Source organism: Chionomys nivalis, chromosome 21 (genome assembly GCF_950005125.1).
Source record: "Chionomys nivalis chromosome 21, mChiNiv1.1, whole genome shotgun sequence".
Classification (NCBI taxonomy): domain Eukaryota; kingdom Metazoa; phylum Chordata; class Mammalia; order Rodentia; family Cricetidae; genus Chionomys; species Chionomys nivalis.
In genome coordinates, this window is record NC_080106.1 from 40,870,878 (window position 1) to 40,893,229 (window position 22,352).

At 50.5% G+C, this 22,352-nt stretch overlaps 2 protein-coding genes across 2 annotated transcripts; both read left to right on the forward strand.

Moving 5' to 3' along the window:
• The first annotated feature begins 1,317 nt into the window (after positions 1-1,317).
• Get3 (guided entry of tail-anchored proteins factor 3, ATPase) lies at positions 1,318-9,943 on the forward strand. Its single transcript, XM_057753683.1, has 7 exons — positions 1,318-1,482; positions 2,231-2,378; positions 7,325-7,473; positions 7,555-7,705; positions 8,432-8,539; positions 8,775-8,972; positions 9,394-9,943. The coding sequence occupies exons 1-7, from the start codon at positions 1,322-1,324 to the stop codon at positions 9,523-9,525; spliced, it is 1,047 nt and encodes a 348-aa protein (XP_057609666.1). The 5' UTR covers positions 1,318-1,321; the 3' UTR covers positions 9,526-9,943.
• Positions 9,944-15,393: 5,450 nt separating this feature from the next.
• Best2 (bestrophin 2) lies at positions 15,394-20,279 on the forward strand. The gene is made up of 9 exons (XM_057754093.1): positions 15,394-15,545; positions 15,643-15,737; positions 16,616-16,849; positions 16,924-17,078; positions 17,384-17,461; positions 17,932-18,084; positions 18,163-18,243; positions 18,379-18,533; positions 19,856-20,279. Exons 1-9 carry the CDS (start codon positions 15,394-15,396, stop codon positions 20,277-20,279), a joined length of 1,527 nt encoding a protein of 508 aa, XP_057610076.1.
• The last annotated feature ends 2,073 nt before the right edge of the window (positions 20,280-22,352 follow it).

Consider the following 22,352-nt stretch of genomic DNA (forward strand, 5'->3'; position numbering starts at 1 on the left):
AGTGGGCGGGGCTTGGGTGGAGCCAAGGTGCTCTGACCTGGCGACCCAGAAGTCGGGTTCAGAAGTCGGGCTCCTTTCCTTCTGTTCCACGGATTTCCCTAATCCTGCCAGACACGAATCCGTTAAGCAGACAGAAGCTCCCCTAGAATCGAACCATCGTCTGGGACCCGGGTCCCCTCTAAAGGCTGAACGCACAATCCCAGTCAGCCGCCAGAACTTTAGCTGAAAGAATCTTGTCTGGGCACTGTGTGCTCTCTTGACTCGTGGGAACTTGGGCGGCCCCAAACTAGGTCTACAAAGCTTATCTATCTAACTTGACACCTCCTATTAGAAGTGAAAGCTTCTCCAGGTTGGGCATCTGTCTCGGAATTTAATCTCGTACCTTTAAATAAGCATACTGCTGACTGCGTGCAGCTAGACGCCCTGTCTCAAATGTAGCCGAAGATATTTCTAGTCTGAGCTGGGTTCTGCACTAAAGGATTAACAACCCTAGTATTCCTTCCCTAGAACAGGGATTGAATTCAAACAGCATTTGTTGAACTTGAAGCATGCACACACGTATACACGGAGGAGGTGGGGGAAGTAGAGCGCCAAGGGCAACAAGACTTTCAGAAAATTAAAGTTTTCTTTACAGGGACGACTGTTACAGATATCATTCCTACCCAGCTTGGGTATTCCAGGCATATAGGACAAAAGGCTGCATGCCCTGCCACAAATGCAGTCTTTTTGCCTTTTATCGACCCTCAGTCAACTAACCAGTCCGTTCGTGATTGGTTGCGACAGGAGCTGGGTGGCTCACACCAACTGAGTAACTGGCGGACAAGAAGAAGATGCTAAGGTCCTAAATAGAAAGTAATTGGGAAATGATCATCAGGAAACTGAGCCTGTAGAATCGAGCCAAGAGACACCCTTGCTCTAACTTCATTCAAAGAGCATAGACAGGATGTTTGGCTGGTTGCTAAGGAAAGAGAGAGGGGTTGACGCCTACAGGGACTTGAGCGTGACTAGTGGAAGACAAGATACAGCCAATAAAAAGAGTGCCGCAAGACTTAAGATCCAATCAGTGAAGGGCAATGCTGTGGGTCATACCAATATGTTCACAAGACAGGGGAATTCTTAGAAAACTACAGACAAAAGTTCACCAAGGTGAGCCCTCGAGGCATAAAACGGTGAAAACATAGCGTCTGTTGTCAATGTAAATGTCAATGCAGGAGGAAAATAAGTCAGGCTTCCAGCCTCCACAGGGATGTTGCAGACTTATTTCCCCTGTAGGTGTTTGGGACGTGGCGCGTCCCGCTTGGTCACGTGAGCCGGCTCCAAGATGGCGGCGGGGGTGGCCGGGTGGGGGGTTGAGGCGGAGGAGTTCGAGGATGCTCCTGATGTGGAGCCGCTGGAGCCCACGCTTAGCAATATCATCGAGCAGCGCAGCCTTAAGTGGATCTTCGTCGGGGGCAAGGGTGGCGTGGGTAAGACCACCTGCAGGTAAGGAGGCTCTAGTGGGGCCAAGAAGACGGGTGGGATGTACCACCGGACGAAGGGGAGAACGGGGACCGGCTTTTTCATCCCGAGTGGGGCAGAGCGAGCTCAGCGGGGCTCTCCGGGGATGTACTCAGCGGAAGGTACTGCAGCCTGTTGAAGATACCTCCTGAATGCAAGTCTGGTGTCCTAGTTGAATTAGCCCTCCTTGGGTCTTGTGAATTAGCGCGTGGTGTGTGCAAGAGGAGCTTTTAAATACCGCAGTCGGCTGGACAGTACCCCCCAGGAAGTTCAGAGTAGAGGGAGGGACACTAATGCAAGCTGTTATAGTATGACGAACCTTCCATTTGATGCCCAGCGCGGGAAGGAATAGAAGGGTGTGTAAAAAGCACATGATTACAGTGCCTCAGTCCATTGAGAGGTGAAGTACTTGTCCCTGAGCAAATGGAGTGAGGGAGGAAAAGCAGTCTGTGCAGGCTGGACATCTGGACTGTGCCACTGCATGCCAAAAAAGCAGAAGCAGATGCTTGAACAGGCCGAACCAGTCAACTGAACATTGCACACCAGTCCGATCCAAATAGAAAGGTCAGGTGGTGATCTCTGCAAGTATTAAGGCATGATCCCACTGGGACCCATACTTGCTCTTAAGGTCCCGCTGATCCAGGGCTCTGTGGCCCGACCTCGCATCTCCTGCTTTACCCCACTACCAAAAGCTGGCTGCTCACTCCTGTCTTCCCACCTTTCTTTCGCGCAGTTGCAGCCTGGCAGTCCAACTGTCTAAAGGACGTGAGAGTGTTCTCATCATTTCCACAGACCCAGCCCACAATATCTCAGATGCTTTTGATCAGAAGTTCTCCAAGGTGCCTACCAAGGTCAAAGGCTATGACAATCTCTTTGCTATGGTAAGTAAAGCTGGGGTCGCTCTGGCTGAACTTCCTTTTTTTTTTTTTTTTTTTTTAATTTTGTTTTAAAGACAGGTATTTTGCCCAGAGTGCATGGATGATACCCAGGCAGGCCAGAAGAGAGTATCAGATCCTCCAGGACTGGAGTTACAGTTATGAGCCAATACCTGGGTGCTGGGAATCGAGCCCAGATCCTCAGGGAGAACAGCCAGTACTCTTAACCACTGAGCTCCAACCATAAAGTCTTCTGGGAACATATACCTACCAGCAGCCACCAGACCACTCACAGTTGGCATACTCATCCCTTTGGTGTCGCTCTTTGCCTTGCGTACCCCCAGAGGGACATGTGGGAGCAGGAAGAAAGGCGGCCAAATGAAACTAAGCAAGCAAAGGGAAGGAAAAGGAGGAAGACCAACCGGCAGTGCGCAGTGTGCAGTGTTGCTGGCTGAGCAAGCAGTTTGGCTTTGAAGTTTTTTGTTTTCCGTTTTTTATAAGAAAGCTATTCTTTTAAAGATTAACTTTATTTTCCATTATATGTGCGGGGGCCAGAGGTATCAGGTCTCCGTTGAGCTGAAGTTAGAGGCCAGTATGAATTCTCACTCCTATGGGGGTACTGGAAATTGAATGAGGGTCCCCTGGAAGAGCAGTACACACTCTAAACTGCTGAGCCATCTCTCTAGCCCCATGCTCACGTTGTTGTTGTTATTATTGTGTTGTTGGGAGTGATGATGATGGTGGTGGTGCTGCTGCTGCTGCTGTTTAAGATGGAACCCAGGAGGCTGAAGAGATGGCTCAGCAGTTAGGAGCACTGGGTCTTCTTCCAGAGGTCCTGAGTTCAATTCCCAGCAACCACATGGTGGCTCACAGCTATCTGTAGTGAGGTCTGGCACCCTCTTCTGGCCTGATGGCATACATGCAGACCTAGAACACTGCATACATAATAAATGAATAAATCTTAACAACAACAACAAAAAAAAAGCCAAAATGGAGCCTAGGGCATCCAGCATGCTAGGCCAGTGCTCAGCTGCATCCCCTGCTCTCAGTTCTGAACCGGGCTGTGCCTGGTAACACGTACCTTTAATCCCAGCACTAGAGAGAGAGAGGCAAGTGGATCGCTGTGAATTTGAGACCAGCAGGGCTACATAGTAAGACCCTATCTAAAAATATAATAGTGCCTGGCCATGGTGGTGCAATCCTTTAATCCCAGCACTCGGGAGACAGAGATAGGTGGATCTTTGAGTTTGAGGCCAGCCCAGTCTACAGAGTGAGTTCAAAGACAGCCAGGGATACATAGAGAAACCCTGCCTGGGGGAAAAAAAGAAAGAAAGAAATCCATTTGGAAATTGGATTACAAAAAGGCTAGGGATTTACCCAGGTCATGTCTGTTTCTCTCTCTCTCTCTCGTTTTCTGTGTCTGTGTGTGTATGCATGCACCCATACCCATGTGCCACTATGGAAGTCAGAGGACATTTTCAGATACTGATGTTTTCTCTTCCACTTTGTTGAGACAGGGTCTCTCTTGTTTACTGCTGTATACAGTAGGCTTGGTGGCCTGAGAGTAGCTAAGGGTTCTCCATCTCTTTTTGTTTGCTTACTTGTTTGTTTGTTTGTTGTAGTTTTTCGAGACAGGGTTTCTCTGTCGCTTTGGAGCCTGTCCTGGAACTAGCCCTTGTAGACCAGGCTGGCCTCGAACTCACAAAGATCCGCTTGCCTCTGCCTCTGGAGTGCTGGGGTTAAAGGCGTGCGCCACCACCGCCCGGCGGGTTCTCCATCTCTTATCTCAACATAGCAGCCCTGGGATTATAGAATCGTGTTACCATGTCATCTTTACACGAGTTCTGGAGATCCACATTTCAGTCCCCACACTTGCACAAGTGCTTTGTCCACTGAGCCATCTTTTGTTCGTCTGTTTGTTTTACTTTTATGTGTGTGTGTGTGTGTGTGTGTTACTGTGTATGACGTGTGCATGTGTTACTGTGTATGGCCTGTGCTATTTGCGTGCAGTGCTTGGAGAGGCCTGAAGAAGACTTCTGACCCCCTGGAACTAAGGGTAGAAGTAGTTGTGAGATGCCTGGTGTGAGTGCTTCCCTGCAAGAGCAGCAGACGTTCTTAACCACTAAGACTTCTCTCCAATCCTCATTATTCTGGTTTCTTGAGATAGAGTCTCATGTGTGGCCTCAAACTTGATATGTGGCCAAGGATGACCTTAAACTTCTGATCCTGTGTCATGGTGTCATGGCACCTGCCAAAAATTGATTGGGTTTGCTTCATTTTCATTTATTTTTTTTAAAGCAATCTTTTCTCATTTTACATACCAATCCCAGTTCCCACTCCCTCCCTTCCCACTTCTCCCACCTTCCCCCACCCTACCTCCCATCCACTCCTCAGAGAGGTAAGGGTTCCCATGGGGAGTCAAAGTCTTGCACATCACTTTGAGGCAGGACGCAGGCCCTCCTCCTTTGCTTCATTTTTGCATTGCTGTTTTGTCTGCATGTATGTCTGTGCACCAACTGAATGTAGTGCCCTCGGGTCCAGACGAGGGTGTTGGATCCCCTGGAACTGGATTTACAGATGGTGGTGGACGTTCATATAGTTTTTGGGAATTGATCCTGGGTCCTCTGGAACAGCAACCAGTACTCTTTGTTTTGTTTTGTTTTGTTTTTTGAAACAGGGTTTCTCTGTAACTTTGGAGCCTGTCCTGGAACTAGCTCTTGTAAACCAGACAACCAGGCTGGCCACAAACTCACAGAGATCCACCTGCCTCTGCCTCCTGAGGGCTGGGATTAAAGGCGTGCGCCAGCCTGTACTCTTAACCTCTGAGCCATCTCTCCCGTTCCTGAGATTGCTTGTTTTTGATTTAATGAGGAAAATAGTAACTGTCTTGATGGGAACTGAGAAATGGGAACCTTACAGGAGAGAAACAGGGAGTCTTTGAGACAGAATTTCGACTATGCTGCCCAGACTAGCCTTGAACTCCTGGGCTCAGCTGGTTCTCCTGCTTCAGCCTCTAAAGCAGCTGATTCTGCAGGACCACAGTATCATGCCTGGCTTTGGAAGGGTTCGTCTGCGGAAGATGGTGGTAGAGTAGAGCATATTAGATTGTTTCTGGAACTTTCCAGAGTAGAGAAAGATATAGCATGGCAAGGATAATTCTTTTTTTTTTTTTTAAAGATTTGTTTATTTATTATGTATACATATGTATACAGTGTTCTGTCTGCATATATGCTTGCTGCTAGAAGAGGGCACCAGATCTCATTACAGATGGTTGTGAGCCACCATGTGGTTGCTGGGAATTGAACTCAGGACCTCTGGAAGAACAGTCAGTGCTCTTAACCTCTGAGCCATCTCTCGAGCCCTGCAAGGATAATTCTTAAAGGCTGAGCTCTGTCCGGCACACACAGCTGGGGCTTAGGCTCTGCCAGGGGTGGGGAATCAGAAGGCAGTGTGTGGAACTGGGATGTTCCTGGGGCAGAGCAGGTGTTAAAACAGTGGCATTTTAACTTTCCTTTTTACTTTTCTTCCCAGAAATAGAGATTGAACTCAGGACCTGATGCATACTAGGGTAGATTCACCACTAAACTCCCCAGCCCTTTTTACTTTTCCTTTGTTATTGTCATGTATGTGACTGATCGCTTCTTCTCTCTTCAGTGGATTCCAGGATAGAACTCGGGTCTTCAAGCTCGTGAAGAGAGTTTCTTTACTTGTTGAGCCGTCTCGGTTTTGTTTGTGGTTTTGATGTTGCTGGTTTCAGACCAGGTCTCACTAAGTTTACAGCCAGAATTAGCTCACTCAGTAGCATTGGCGGACCTTGCTGCTTTTCTGCCTCATTCTGCTGTGTACTGGAGATTACAAGCCTATTCCACCGGGCCCAGCCAGGGTCGTCTTTCTCTTGCAAAGGCCGGGACTTCCACAGTGAATGAGACAGGAGACATTTGAGGAGGGAATAGGGGTAGTGGGCAGAATTGTATGACTTTTCAAACATCTGTTGGAGATCTGTCATTGCAAATGGGGACAGGTACGACTGATGAGGTGTCTTTTTGTCCCCAAAGCAACAATACCAAAGAGGAGGGAAAAGTAGAGTGGGGAGCTTGTCAACAGCAAGACAGGAGAGTTGGCAGAAGCTTCTCATGTAGCCTAGGCTGGGTAAGAGAGCAGGCCAAGACTGGGGCCATATCTCAGCAATAGAGCTCCTATCTAGAGGCTGGGGCCGTGGGGTCAAATGCCCAGCTAGAAGCCACCTTTTTTTTTTTTTTTTTTTTTTTTTTTTGGTTTTTCGAGACAGGGTTTCTCTGTGGTTTTGGAGCCTGTCCTGGAACTAGCTCTTGTAGACCAGGCTGGTCTCGAACTCACAGAGATCTGCCTGCCTCTGCCTCCCGAGTGCTGGGATTAAAGGCGTGCGCCACCACCGCCCGGCCAGTGATTTGTTTCTTTAAAAAAATAAAAGAATTAGCCAGGCTTTGGTGACACACACCTTTAATCTCAGCACTCAGGAGGCAGAGGCAGGTAGATTTCTGTGAGTTTGAGGCCAGCCCAGTCTACAGAGTTAGTTCCAGGAGCCAAGGCTATATACAAAGAAACTCTATCTTGTAAAACCAAATAAATAATTAATAGAAGAATTATATTCAATGATGGCCCACATTAGAGGCATGATCTGCAAATAGTTGGAACTAGCTGTGGTTATATATTGGGAAGGCAAATTTTGGGTGGCAGACAGCTATGCAAATTTCTGCAATGGGCTTGGGTCTCAGCTTATCTTTGGGGCCTCCCCTAGTCCCAGTTTGCAATTTCTTACTTGATTGTGAAGGTTAAACCATTGATGGGACAGACCCGGGATCCTTTGTGGTTGGAGCCCTACATGGGCTTCCTCTGGCCTACACCTAGGAGTTGAGGTCCCCTCTGGGAGTCCGTCCTCGCAGCAGCCTGAGTCTGGTCCCCTCGGCCCCCAGGAGATAGACCCCAGCCTGGGTGTGGCAGAGCTCCCTGATGAGTTCTTCGAGGAAGACAACATGCTGAGCATGGGCAAGAAGATGATGCAGGAGGCCATGAGTGCCTTCCCTGGCATTGATGAGGCCATGAGCTATGCGGAGGTCATGAGGTAAGCCTGGGAGGAGTTGGTGTATTGTCTGCCTCCTCTGGGAGGGCCTTCGGTGTGAACCTGAGCCTCATCTCCCCTCAGGCTGGTGAAAGGCATGAATTTCTCAGTGGTAGTGTTCGACACAGCACCCACCGGCCACACACTCAGACTCCTGAACTTTCCCACCATCGTGGAGCGGGGCCTGGGCCGCCTCATGCAGATCAAGAACCAGATCAGCCCCTTTATCTCACAGGTCGGTGCCACACACTCCTTCTGTCAGTGTCTTCCAGGGGCCATGATCCATGTGGCAGAGCAAGAAGCATGCTTCCCCGTCTCTCCCTGTTTAGTGCACTGCCTCCCTCCACACATGGCCGCAGTGTGACCTCAAGTGAATCTTCTCGCTTGTCTGGGTCTTCCTTTCCTTCTCCATCAACTGTAATGCTCTTTCAACAGCACATCCACTAAAAAAACAAAAGGGGGGGGGCTGGAGAGATGGCTCAGTGGTTAAGAGCATTGCCTGCTCTTCCAAAGGTCCTGAGTTCAATTCCCAGCAACCACGTGGTGGCCTACAACCATCTGTAATGAGATCTGGTGCCCTCTTCTAACTATACATAATAAATAAATAATTTGGAAAAAACAAAAACAAAAACAAAACTGGAGGGTCCAAGAATGGTCCCCCAGCCTCAGATAGTGATGTTGGCTAGGTATCTACTTAGTGCCTAGCACCAATCTGTACTAAAAACCTGACAGCTCCCGTAGCTAGCACAGCAGCTCTTGGAGGTAAGGTGTGGAGATGGAAAAACCGAGAAGACAGGACGTAGGATATCTTGGCCATATTTGCTCATAAAGTAGAAGAACTAAAAATTAGACCAACCCCGTGAGTCGGCCCCAGGGCACACCTTTATTGGAGATGCTGCAGTATTCAGCAAGCCCCTCATGGGCCCAGGAAGGTGGCAAACCTGTCCCCTCATTCCCACAGATGTGCAACATGCTGGGCCTTGGGGACATGAATGCTGACCAGCTGGCCTCCAAGCTAGAAGAGACATTGCCTGTCATCCGATCCGTTAGCGAACAGTTCAAGGACCCTGTGAGTTGTGATCCAGCAGGTGGTGAGAGGTTCCTGAGGATGGGGATAGCTAGGCCCTTCCCTTGCTCTTGTCCTGTGCCCACAGAGCAGATGACCTTCATCCACGTGTCCCTTGCTCTTGTCCTGTGCCCACAGAACAGACGACCTTCATCCGCGTGTCCCTTGCTCTTGTCATGTGCCCACAGAACAGACGACCTTCATCCACGTGTCCCTTGCTCTTGTCCTGTGCCCACAGGAGCAGACGACCTTCATCTGTGTGTGTATCGCTGAGTTCTTGTCCTTGTATGAGACGGAGCGGCTGATCCAGGAGCTAGCTAAGTGCAAGATCGACACCCACAACATCATCGTCAACCAGCTTGTCTTCCCTGACCCTGAAAAACCCTGCAAGATGTGTGAGGCTCGCCACAAGATCCAGGCCAAATACCTGGACCAGGTGTGCCCACCTGCCCGGCTCCAGCCCAGCCAAGACTCCTGTATCTTTTACTCCTGTTATCTCTGAGGACTGGGCCTGCAGCTCAGTGTGTGGGGGGGGGTGAGAAGCACATGCGTGTGCACTTTGGTCTTACTGAGGATAATACATACTTGAGGCTTTTTACGTGCTTAGCAGTACTCTTCTGCAGAGCCTTGCCCCCAGTCCTGTCTGAACTCTGTGCCTCCTGATGACCCTCTTCCACTCCCGGACCTTCTGTATCCAGAGGACTAAAGCTGCTCTGGGAAGCATGACATCTAGTCCAGTCCTGGACTTGCTAGCCCCACTCACACTTAACCATATCAAGAGGCCTCTGCCTAACCTGTCTCCTCTTATAGACCTCTTCTGCCCTTAATCTCTGCTTTCTCCTCTAACCTGGTTACAGATGGAAGACCTGTATGAAGACTTTCACATTGTGAAGCTGCCACTGTTACCCCACGAGGTTCGGGGAGCCGACAAAGTCAACACTTTCTCTGCCCTGCTCCTGGAGCCCTACAAGCCCCCCAGCACCCAGTAGCACCACACCACTCGTCCCAGCTGCTGCTGTTTTCCACCCTGCTCTTTCCCCATGGGGCAGAGTTTGCACAAAGTCCCCCACAGTACGGGGGAGCCACTTAGGAGGTGGGAAGTTGGGAGGGGGTCTGTTCCCCCTGGTGGGGCCTGGGGGGGCTGCAATGCCCCCCACCTCTCCCTGCCTCACGCTCCTCAATAAAATAATCTTAAATAACTCCTTGTTAATGGAGGCATGGGTAGGTAAGCGCCTGTGTACAGCCACAGATCATACGCTGTACAAAAGTTGTCTCCCTCTCACACACGCAGGGATCCGTCTGCAGCAAACCTATGGTGATACATGTTTATGTTAGCGGTGGAAAGAGGCTGTCTTGGGAGGCCAGCCTGGTCTACAGAGCTAGTTCCAGGACAGGCTCCAAAGCCACAGAGAAACCCTGTCTCGAAAAACCAAAAAAAAACCAAAAAAAAAAAAAAAAAAAAAGGCTGTCTTGGGTAAAGAGAAGCCTGGTCTTAAAGATATCCTTTCTAGGGCTGCAAAGCCTATGGTCAAGCATCTGCACCCTTCCCTAAAAACTCAGAGTGTCCCAGGTGTGTTTGTACATAACTAACCTCAGAAGGCAGAGGCAGGCAGGGTTGCTATGAGTTCAAGGCCAGCCTGGTCTTCAAAATGAATCCCAGGTCAGCCCAGGCTATTACACAGGTAAAACCCTATCTCAACAAAAAAAGAAAAAAAAAAAAAGCAGAGGCTCGGAGTGTGGGAATCTTTAGGCCCCATGGCCAGCCCCGGGCTGGTAGGGAGCAGATTAAGCAGGCAGTGAGCCCAACACCGCCTGCTGTTTAGTTTGGGAATTAGTGGGTGCCCTGGGCAGAGGCTAGGCCTGCCAGACTGGGGATTAAAGATCTGCATACACGCCCCAAGTTCCTGCCTTCCTGGGATGCTTTCAGCCCCTCCTGGGGTGGGACTAATGAGGACTGGCAGGAGCCAGAAGATGTTAGGAGTTCCCTTAGGCTGAACCTGCTTTCAGAGGTTTCCTGAGGTTCCCCAGTACAGGCCTCCAGCTGTTTGGGCTTTAGTCTTACAGCCCTTAAATTGGTGACCTGAATTGTGGCACAAATTCTCAGACAACACACCTTTGAGGAAGTTACTTAGCAGACCGACATCCCCTGCCCTTCCCTGTACCCTCTGAACAACCAATATATTGGACACCTTGAGAAACTGGGAATAAAACATGACTTTGGGTGTTTTCAAGTTCCACAAGTGCTTGGTTTGAGGGGACAAGAAGGGGTGCTGGAAGACATTCATGACTCAGAAGTGTTCCAGGTCCACCCCAGGGTCTAGGCGTGCTGGGGAATGCATGTAAGGGGAACCCATTTATGCGTCTAGACTTGTCCTCCTACTGGACTCTGGGTGTGTGCAAGCTGGTATGGGCACGTCGTACTGGCAGATGTAAACAAACAGAGGCAGCCATAGCACAGAAGGACCACAGACTCCAAGCCCACATTGCCTGGGTCCAGATCCTGGAGATGTGGTCTGCCCTCGAGGCTAGTGGGATAACAGGAACCATCTCCCCTGCTAGCACAGGTTTTTCTCCAGTACCCTCTCAGCCCTCATTAAGAGTCACTTGCTGTTGCACTAAGAGGGCATGTGAACCAGGCAACCTGCCCTCCTGGGGGGCGGGAACTGTGTGGGAACGTGTGTGCTGGGGGAGAAGAGATGCAAGGCAGGGAGCTCAAGGACACATGCTAGGGAGTCGGGACAGTCTGTCAAAGAACAGCCTGTCCAATCTCCAGGTTCTACAGCTGGCTGTGTCACCCCGGTCCGCTGTCGTTGCTGGAGTTTATAGGCTGTGGGGCAGCTGGACAGCGGAGATATAGGTCTAAGGGTGGCCAGCCCAAGCTGGTTCCTAATTTACCCAGGTGGGGCAGACATCTGCCAGCCTGGGAACACTGTGTCCTGGCCAGATGGGCCTCCCAGTGATGCTGCACTGGACCTTCCCACTTCCGCTGCTAAGCAGGGTGATACCAAGGAACTCATGGGGGAACCTCAGAGTGCCCCCTCCCAGGTCAGACCCCTGAGCCTCTGCCCCTCTCATACCCATGTATCTGTGGACATGCTTGAAGTTGGGGGTGGCAGTGGGCGTGTTCTTTGTGCCCAGGCTGGGAGTGGCCCTCCTGTTGGTGTGTCTCTGAAGAGGGAACATCTGTCTCGAATCAGTGCCAAATGTAGGGACAAGGATTTATGTCCCTAGTTGTGTGTTCAGGGCATTGTTGAGTATGAAACCTAAGTATGTGTCTGAGTGTTTCTGTACACAGCACATAACAGCACATAAAGGAGAAAGCATTGAGACGAGACTTTTTAAATTTTAGACAGGGCCTGACTATATTACTTAGATTGTCCTTGAATGCATAGCCTCCAAAATGCTAGGATTATGGGTATATGCCACCAAGACTGCCTAAACACATTATGTTCAAACGCATTAATGTTTTAGTTGGTGAAAATATTAAGGAGAGATCCCTGTTGTCATCCCCCTGCCGTGCTAGGGTTGGAACCCAGGGCTTCACAAATGCGTGGCAAGTCTTCCATCATTAAGCCACACACACACAGTCCTTGCAAACTGGCAAACATCACCAAGGCCCTGCTCTGACCCTAGGGTTGTATCCAACTGTGTTGAGGAAGGTCCCCCACACTTCTCAGGTGACTTTGGATGTGTCTTTTACAGAGGAAAGGGAGACTTCAAACTGAATATGAAGTCTGTGGCCGTAGATGGGAAGCCGTGGGTGACTGTTCTCTCCTGAGTCCTTGTCATATGGTGAGAGCTTACAGGAAGGCCCACTTCTTCTGCCCTCCTGTAAGGCTGTTTGGAGCACCTAGTGTGGGCCCATGAGCTGAGAACTGACTGCTCCCAGGTGTCACTTGCCTTCTACCCACTTGCTCCAGTGGAAGGAAGAGTGTGGGGCTACATGTTCCTTGTGTGACGTCAGACTGGTATGTGTGTGTGTAGGTCAGAGGGCAGTTCTGTGGAACTGGTTCTCTTTATATGAGGGATTAAACTCATGTCATGCTTTTTGTTTTGTTTAGCTTGATTTGGTTTGTTTGCTTGTTTTTTGGAGGCAGGGTTTTATTGTATTGCCCAGCTGACCTAGAACTCACTCTGTAGACCAGACCGGCCTCAAACTCACAGAGATCCGCCTGCCTCTGCCTCCTGAGTGCTGAGATTAAAGGCATGCAACACCATCACCTGGCCAGGTGATGAGGTTTGTATAGCAGGTGCCTTTACCACTGAGCCATCTCTATGCACACACACACACACATACGCATATGCACTTTTTTGATAATACACACACACACACATATGATTTTTAGAGACAGGTTCTCTCTGTTTAGCCCCAGCTGTCCTGGAACTCACTCTCTAGACCACGCTGGCCCCGAACTCACAAAGATCGCCTACCCCTGTCCCCCAAGTGCTGGGATTAAAGGCGTGCACCACCACTGAGCATTATTTTTTAGACAGAATCTACCATGTAGCAAACTGAGGCTTACCCCAAGTTCACTATGTAGCCCAGGTTGGTGTCTATCTCCTCTATATGATCTTGCCTCTGCCTCCCAAAGAATGCTAAGATCATAGATATGCTCCTTTACACTTTGAGGGGAGGGGTCTGGAACTCTCTGTGTAGACCTGTATAACAGGCTGGTCTCAAACTCACATATTCTGCCTGCTTTTGCCTCTCTGGTTGCTGGGATTAAAAAGGTGAATTCTTCCTCTTTTTTTATTGCCCCTGAAGACAGGATTTCTCTGTGTAGACCAGGCTGTCCTGGAATTCACTCTGTAACCAAACTCTAGACCAGGCTGGCCTTGAACTCAAAGATCTGCCTGTCTCTGCCTCCCAAGTGCTGGGATTAAGGCATGTGCCAATACCACCAGGCTATTTAGGTTTTATTGTAAGGATGTTTTACCTGCATGTATGTACATACACTCCATGAGAAAATGCCCAAGGAGGCAAAGAGAGCATAAGAATCCCTGGAACTGGGCTGGAGAGATGGCTCAGAGGTTAAGAGCACTGTGTTCTTCCAGAGGACCCGGGTTCAATTCCCAGCACCCACATGGTAGCTCACAACTGTCTGTAACTCCAAGATCAGACAAACATGCAAGCAACACACCAATGCACATAAAATAAATTTGGAAAAAAAAAAGAATCCCTGGAACTGGTGTTACAGACAGCTGTAAACAGCAATGTGGGTGCTAGGTACCACATTCTGCAAGAGCAGTAAGTTCTTAACCCCTGAGCCGTATCTCCAGCCCTACCTTTTCAATTATGTGCTTATGCTTTTATGCCCGTGTGGGGACATGTGCATCTGAGTACAAGGTGCCCTTGGATCCCCTGGGGCTGGAGTCACTGGTGCTTGCAAGCTACCAGAGTAGGTACTGAGAACAAACTCAACAACAGCAGTATATGGTAAGCACTGAGCCATCTCTTCAGTCCCTCTTTTGGCCTTTTAAGACTCAGTCTCACTCTCTAGTTCAGGCTAGCCTAGAACTCATGACAGTCCTCCTGCTGCCATCATACCTGTCTGACCTTCAAAGTCTCTGTGTGACCCTGTGAAGGGCCACGCGGGTTAAGTAAAACTGTGTTAGGGGAAGCTGACTGTGTGCCTGGGTCTACGGTGTGGTGTGTATCTCTATGGCAGCTGGTAATCACAGGTAACCGAAGGTGACCCAATCTTGTTAGCCATTCTGTGTGTGTGTGTGTGTGTGTGTGTGTGTGAGAGAGAGAGAGAGAGAGAGAGAGAGAGAGAGAGAGAGAGAGAGAGAGAGATTCTTCTTCCCTCTCTTCCAGCTGTAGCTTCCTTCTCCCTACTAGGGAAGGAGACAAAAAGGAGCAAGAAAGTACAGGCAGACCACACACACACACACACACCACCACCACCCTACCCACTCCCGCCTCCCCTCCCTGCCCAGGAGACAAACTGACAGACCTTCTCCAAACAAAGCTCTGAGACTGCAGCTCAACTAGAGAGGATGGACCTGGGAGGGGCTGCCCATTCCCCAGTCCCTTCCTGCACAGAGTCTGGCTTCAGCCCCACCCAACACTGAAGCCACCCTCCCATTCAGTCTCCTTCCCTGTCTGTCCCTGTACTGCCACCCTCGACACAGGTGAGAAGAACCAGGCCTGGGAGAATAAAGGGCCTTGGGAAGTGGCAGGTTTTGGACAGGACTCCTGGGGGACACTGGGGAAGGCTAGGAGGACAGCAAGAAAGGAGGAGGGTCTGGGGCAGAACCGGAGGAGTCCTATCGGGAGATAGGGAGGCTGTGGAACAGACTGAGGACCTGGAGCCTTAAAGGCTCCATTCAGAGCAGTTCTGAATATGAGGGGGATATAGTAACCCCAGTCTGCAAAGGCAGATTGTAGGCTCAAGGGAATGGAGAGAGGGAACCAAGGTTAGGAGAGTGAGCAATGAGTTATGGGGGGAAGGTGTTGAAGCTCTGAAAATTTAAAAACTGAGGACTCGGGAAGTCAAGAAGGTTGAGCGCTATACAGGTGAAAGGGATGGAGGGGGCGGCGTGGGAGGCATTTCAAAAATTAACTAGATTCATCCAAGGGTTTAAGAGGTGGAAGATCTAACTAAAAATCCAAGAGGCTTGGACCAGTAGACTAGGGGAGGAGAGAGCAAGACTGACAGAAGGGAATTCGGGAGAGAGTCAGGAACCGGAGGGGGGTGGGAACTGTCCTAGCGCAGTGAGGACAGTGGGCTATGTCCGCCGGCACCTGCAACTGAAATTCCCAGGATCATCCCTTCCCAGCCTTTTCCCCTTGGCTCACAGGCTGGGGCCCAGGCTAACCCCTTCTCCACTGGCCACACTGGCCCGGCGCAGCGATGACCGTCACCTACACAGCCCGAGTGGCGAATGCCCGCTTCGGTGGCTTCTCGCAGCTGCTGCTGCTGTGGCGCGGAAGCATCTACAAGCTCCTGTGGCGAGAGCTGCTGTGTTTCCTGGGGCTCTACATGGCGCTGAGCGCCGCCTATCGGTGAGAAGACCTGGGGTGGGGTCAGGGGAGCTGTGTCCCGTGGAGGGGATTGGGAGTGGAGGAGAGACCTGTAGCCACTGCATTCCCTGTCCCGCAGCTTCTTACTGGCAGAAGAGCAGAAGCGCTACTTCGAGAAACTTGTCATGTACTGCGACCAGTACGCCAGCCTCATCCCCGTCTCCTTCGTGCTTGGTGAGGTTGCGCCCCCTGAGGGTCCTATTCGCAGGGGAAATCTGTTTTCCATCCATGCTTCTTGGAGACCCCCATTCCTACCCTTCTAAGGCGCCTCACCCAAATCGAACCCCCAGGGCTTCCCACTTCTGAATCCACACCTTGAAAATGCCCACATGGCCCCACATCCTGAGACACTGGATATCACCTAGTTAAGGGTATACTCCGAGATAACCTCACCCACAGATATCGCTAGTTGCTAGTTATGTTTGCATCAGATTAATATCCTCTAGGGACCAAATACGACTCCATTCAAATTCAGCCTGGCCCCACAGAAACCTCACGTGACCCTCTCGTCACAAGGATGGGATGACCACTCACATAAGGCCAAAACTCTTTTTATGTGTGTGTTGTTTGAGACAGGGTCATTCGCTGTGTAACCTTGACTGGCCTGACACTCATGTAACTCAGGCTCAGGACTAAACTCCTTCCTAATCAGGGTTCAGGGACTACAGGTGGCTGCTGTGGTAAATCTATCTAGATGCCCCTGGCGTACATTCCACCTCCACACACCAGTGCCCTCATCTTATTTTCAATCCAGTGATTCCCTGGGGTCAGAGGAACATGGACATGTTCCTTCATGCCCCTAACATGGACCCTAGGCTTCCACTACCATATTGGGATACAATCCCCCATCTCAGGATACCCTAGCCTGCTCCAACCTCTTGGACGTCAAGGCCGGATACCTTCTTAGACCGAATGACTCGTGTGGCCAGGGTGACCAGCCTTTTCCACATGTCTGTGATGCAAGCTCCAGATCATCCCAGTTCCATGGCTTGGGCTCCCAGATTCTTGGCCCTTGAATCCCTGCTAAGCTTCTGTCTCTGGCTTGCCCTCAGGCTTCTACGTGACGCTGGTGGTGCATCGCTGGTGGAACCAGTACTTGTGCATGCCACTGCCGGACGCACTTATGTGCGTGGTGGTCGGTACGGTGCACGGGCGCGACGATCGAGGCCGCCTCTACCGGCGCACGCTCATGCGCTACGCAGGCCTCTCCGCGGTGCTGATCCTTCGGTCCGTCAGCACAGCCGTCTTCAAGCGGTTCCCCACCATAGACCACGTGGTGGAGGCTGGTAAGTCTCTGGCCAGAGGATGGCAGGGCAAGACAGGAGAGCGGTGCGAGTAACCCCGGATCACACCCCTCCAGGATTTATGACCCGCGAGGAACGCAAGAAGTTCGAGAACTTAAACTCATCCTACAACAAGTACTGGGTGCCCTGCGTGTGGTTCTCTAACCTGGCGGCGCAGGCGCGGCGAGAGGGGCGCATCCGCGACAACAGTGCCCTTAAGCTGCTGCTGGAGGTGGGCCTGCAAGGAAGTCATTCTTTTGGAATAACAGGGAAACTATGCACTTTGGGGTGGGTCGAGGGCGGCTTGACCCCACACCTGCCACGCGTCCATACTCCAAACACCCTTATTTCCATGGGGGCAGCCCTATAGTCCATGGTACCTCCACCCAGTTGTATGTACATCACCACCAAATACCCTGTAGCTCCTGGAAACACTCGCCTAATATGTGACCCTCTCCATTCGCGTACGCATATTGCATACGTAATCTCCACATGAGTTCCATATTCAACCCCTTCATGATTCGCATCTGCCCATAGGAGCTGAATGCGTTTCGGAGCAAATGTGGGATGCTGTTTCACTACGACTGGATTAGCATACCCCTCGTCTACACCCAGGTAACTTCTCCGTGCCTCCGTTTATACTTAGCATAGGAGACGCTATTCCTCTTAAGGGAAAATGGAGATCGCTCATAATGGCACACATCTCTTCCCAGCATTCGGGAAGCTGAGGCAAGAGGACCCAGAGAACCCAGAGTTTGAAACCAGGCTAGGGGGTTGGAGAGATGGCTCAGAGGTTAAGAGCACTGACTGCCCTTCCAGAGGTCCCGAGTTCAATTCCCAGCAACCACACAACCATCTATAATGAGATCTGGTGCCCTCTTCTGGCATGCAAGCATGCATGGAAGGAATGTATTAATAAAAACAAAAAAACATAATAAAAAAAAAACAGGCTAGGTTACATAGCGAGTGTAGGGACTCAGCCATCCTGTTGTTCATTGTTGGTCCTGATATTTCCAAGACTCCCTGAGTCACATGGGTGGGGGGGGGGTCAGACGTGATCACGTTTTCATTTGCTTGGCCCCCAGGTAGTGACCATCGCTGTGTACAGCTACTTCCTTGCTTGCCTCATCGGCCGTCAATTCCTAGACCCTGCACAGGGCTACAAAGACCACACCTTGGACCTGTGCATTCCCATCTTCACCTTACTGCAGTTCTTCTTCTACGCTGGCTGGCTTAAGGTGGGTGGGGCTGGGGACCCGGAACGGAAGTGTGGGGTGTGAAAAGGTTCTCCAAGGTGCCTCTTTCTCTGTACTCAGGTAGCAGAGCAGCTCATCAACCCTTTTGGAGAGGACGACGACGACTTTGAGACCAACTTTCTTATTGACCGCAACTTCCAGGTCAGAGTCTCCTCTTGGTGGCTGGTTTCCTAAGTGGTCCCAGACTCGCCTAGGCCTCACCCTAAGCACTCTTCTTTCTTTGATCACGCACCACGAGGGCTCCACCTACCCCTCCCTGCGTGTCCACATCCTCAGGTGTCGATGCTAGCCGTGGACGAGATGTATGACGACTTGGCTATGCTGGAAAAAGATCTATACTGGGATGCGGCCGAGGCTCGCGCGCCCTACACCGCCGCCACCGCTTTCCTGCGGCAGCAGCCCTCCTTCCAGGGCTCCACCTTTGATATAGCGTGAGTTAGAGCGGTGGGCGTGGCTTAGGGCTCTGCTGGCATCGGAGGGTCTGTGGTATGAGGGGTTAATCCGGGTACTCTAGTAACCAAGCTAGGTTCTTTGACCCAGAAAGATGGCGTGAACAAAGAATCCTAGCACTCGAGAGGTGGAGCCGAGGAAATCAGGAGTTTGGCTATGTAGAAAGATCAAGTTCGGGGCTGTGACTGGGGTGCGAACTGGTAATCAGTTGGAGACTGGGGACAGATCTAAAGACTTTTAGAGACAAGGTAGAGCCAAGTATGGCTAGGTCTTTCAGAAGGACACAAAGGAGTGGGAGGAGATAGGTAAATCTCAGGTGTTTCAGACCCCCACCCCCTTTGCAGATCAAGAAAGGAAAGACCAGGAAGAGGGTAGGGTCTAGTCTACCAAGCAAGAAGTTCTTCCATCTCAAACACCGCTAAACAGACAGAGATAGGTAGGTAGGTAGGTAGGTAGGTAGGTAGGTAGGTAGGTAGGTAGGCAGGCAGATAGATGGATGGATGGATGAATGGATAGATAGATAGATAGATAGATAGATAGATAGATAGATAGATAGATAGATAGATAGATAGATAGATAGATAGATTAGATAGCCCCGGATTTGATAAAACGTATCTGTAGCCAGTCCCAGGACAGGGGAGACAGAGGCAGAGGTTCCTTTACCAAGTTTGAGGCCAGCCTGGACTGCATAGTGAATTTCAGGCCAGTGAGAGCTACACAGTGAGACTGTCAAAACAAACAGCAAACACACACATACAGAGAGAGAGAGAGAGAGAAACCACATTCCTCCTTTGGAAACTCTTCAAGAATTCCTCTCTTTTTCTTTTTTTTTTTTTTTTTTTTTTTTTTTTTGGTTTTTCGAGACAGGGTTTCTCTGTGGTTTTGGAGCCTGTCCTAGAACTAGCTCTGTAGACCAGGCTGGTCTCGAACTCACAGAGATCCGCCTGCCTCTGCCTCCCAAGTGCTGGGATTAAAGGCGTGCGCCACCACCGCCCGGCTCCTCTCTTTTTCTTAATCTACCTTCCCCCTAGTTCAAAAATAAAACAACAACAACTAAACAGAAAACTAGACGGGCGGTGGTGGCGCACGCCTTTAATCCCAGCACTCAGGAGGCAGAGACTGGTGGGTCTCTGTGAGTTTGATGCCAGCCTGGTCTACGGAGTTAGTACTAAGACAGCCAAGGCTACACAAACAAACCCTGTCCCGAAAAACAAAACAAAAACACCAAAAATCTAAAAGGAAGTAATAAATAAACCAACGCAAAGGAGCGAGGCTTCAGTACTGACCCCTGTCCATCCTGCAGGCTGGCTAAGGAGGACATGCAGTTCCAGCGGCTGGACGGCGTGGACGGCCCCCTGGGAGAGGCTCACGGGGACTTTCTGCAGCGCCTCCTGCCGCTGGGTGCGGGCTCTATGGGTCCGCTGGGGCGGCGCCTGTCGCTGTTAAGGCGTAAGAACAGCTGCGTGTCAGAGGCGTCCACGGCGGCCAGCTGCGGGTGTGCAGGCGCAGCGGATAGCACAGGGGTTGAGTGTGGTTGTGGAGAGCCATTGCTTGACCCCAGCCAGCGGGAGCCCGAGCTCGAGCCCCCCGCATGTCCTGAACCACCTGCCCCCATCCCGGGGCCGACGGCTGAACCTTTCACCACCGTACCCATTCCAGGGCCCCGGGCTCCAGCGCCGCCTTGGCTGCCCAGCCCTATTGGAGAGGAGGAAGAGAGTCCAGCTTGAGACCGTAGAACCTGGACCCCTATGGACACCCAATCCTGTACAGGGCATACTGACGACCACCAAGGTCTGCAGAAAGGCGACCTGTCCATTTTGACCAGCTATGTCTCCCAGTGGGGCTGGTGGTGTTAGGGGTCCATATTTTCACAGCTACTGTTGCTTTTTTTTTTTTTTTTTTTTTTTTTTAATCTACTCCCAGCTTCTTTTAAGTGGCTTTGCTTCCCAAACACCAGCACCTGACCAGTAACCTAGGTTGTTCCCTTCCAGGGGAACTCTGAGTGCCTACCTCGTGAATTTATGAGGATTAAAACAAAAACGAAGTGGTGTATTTAAAGCAGTTGGTTTATACTACGTGTTCAATAAATGGTTAACACTGAAGTGGTGTCTCTAACCAAATCATTTGATCATTTATAAATTTATAAGATTTGGAAATTCCTCTGGGCTTTTTTTTGGATACAGGGTATCACTGTGCACTGGCCTGTACCCCTGATAAAGACTAGGTTCTCTTGGAGCTCACACTCACCTCCCTTGCCTACCTAGTGCTGGGCTTAAAGACAACTCACACCACACCTCGCCTTCCAGACTTTTTTTTTTAAACATTTATTTTTATTTATTATGTATACAATATTCTGTGTGTACACCTGCAGGCCAGAAGAGGGCACCAGACCCCATTACAGATGGTTGTCAGCCACCATGTGGTTGCTGGGAATTGAACTCAGGACCTTTGGAAGAGCAAGCAGCGCTCTTAACCACTGAGCCATCTCTCCAGCCCCCTTCCAGACTTTCTTGACGTAGGTTTTATTCACTAGTGAGAGAGAAATGCTACCTGGTGATCAGAGCTCTCGGCAGGAAAGACAAGTCGTGGGAACAGAGCTATATATACCCCAGGCCCACTCATCACAAAGTTAGCCACTGTCAACCGTTTTCCCCTTGCTCCAAGCAAGTACCAGCAACCTCAAATTCTCTCAGCACTGCAGCCCTCTGAGTACTGTGCTGGGGGATGCAACCCAGGTCCTTTTGCATACTAGCTAAGACAGGCAAGGGCTCTGCCACTGTGCTACCCTGCCCCCAGCCCAGGCATGCCTGCTTTGTTAATTTTTTTCTTGGTTAGGCAATTATTATTATTATTATTATTTTTTTTTTTTTTGGTTTTTCGAGACAGGGTTTCTCTGTGACTTTGGAGCCTGTCCGGCAATTACTATTTTATGTGTATGAGCATTTGCTGACATGTAAGTCTGTGTACCACTTGCTTGCCTGGTTCCTCTGAGTCCAGAAGAGAATGATGGATCTGGAACTGGAGATACTGGAGATACAAACAGTTATGAAAACCTGAAACGCTCTGACCTAGTCTCCACACATGGGCGCCCCTCTTCAGCCTGGCCAGAGCCCACAGCACATCACCTAGGTAGTGACCTCGGGGCTTGTCCCTTCAGCTCACCTCCTGCATGAGCCACCAGAGGGCGCCTACAAACACCCACGTTTGTCAGAGGCTTCCTCTGAGTCTTCTAGGGCTCTTCCCTCACTGCCACGAGATCCCAAGGGCCTCCCTTTCCTCGTCGGCACTCACTTCTTCCTCACTCCGTTCCAGCCACACCAGTCTCTGCCCACCAAGCAAGCTCTCAGCTCAGGGCCTTGCACACGCCACGTTTGTGCCCCTGTCTGGCCTGGCCTTCCCTAGGTGTTTAGATGGCCACACCCTAGCCTCTGACTGGTTACATTGGTTACATGCTTGCCTAAATGATATTGCCTCCTCTAGCCAGGCCCACCGCCTTCCTGAACCTCTCTCTCTCTCTTTTTTTTTTTTTTTTTTTTTTTTTTTTTAAGAGACAGAGTCTATTATGTGGCTCTGGTTGTCCTGGAACTCAGAGATCTACCTGCCTCTGCCTCTCAAGTGCTGAGATTAAAGGTATTTACCACCGTGTCTGGCTAGAAACTCACTGTTTTTGACTAGGCTGACTGGCCAGTGTGCTCTCAAGTTTGATCTGTCCCCCAACCCCTCAAAGTGGGGATACAGGCACATGCAGCCACCATCAGAGGCTTTTGTGGTTGGTGGAGATTAAACTCAGCTCATGTATG

Coding starts and splice junctions, on each gene's coding strand:
- Get3 (XM_057753683.1), top strand. CDS start 1,322: ATGGCGGCGGGGGTGGCCGGGTGGGGGGTTGAGGCGGAGGAGTTCGAG. Junction 2,379..7,324: donor ATGACAATCTCTTTGCTATG/GTAAGTAAAGCT, acceptor CTCGGCCCCCAG/GAGATAGACCCCAGCCTGGG. Junction 8,540..8,774: donor GCGAACAGTTCAAGGACCCT/GTGAGTTGTGAT, acceptor CTGTGCCCACAG/GAGCAGACGACCTTCATCTG.
- Best2 (XM_057754093.1), top strand. CDS start 15,394: ATGACCGTCACCTACACAGCCCGAGTGGCGAATGCCCGCTTCGGTGGC. Junction 18,085..18,162: donor TCTACGCTGGCTGGCTTAAG/GTGGGTGGGGCT, acceptor CTCTGTACTCAG/GTAGCAGAGCAGCTCATCAA. Junction 18,244..18,378: donor TTATTGACCGCAACTTCCAG/GTCAGAGTCTCC, acceptor CCACATCCTCAG/GTGTCGATGCTAGCCGTGGA.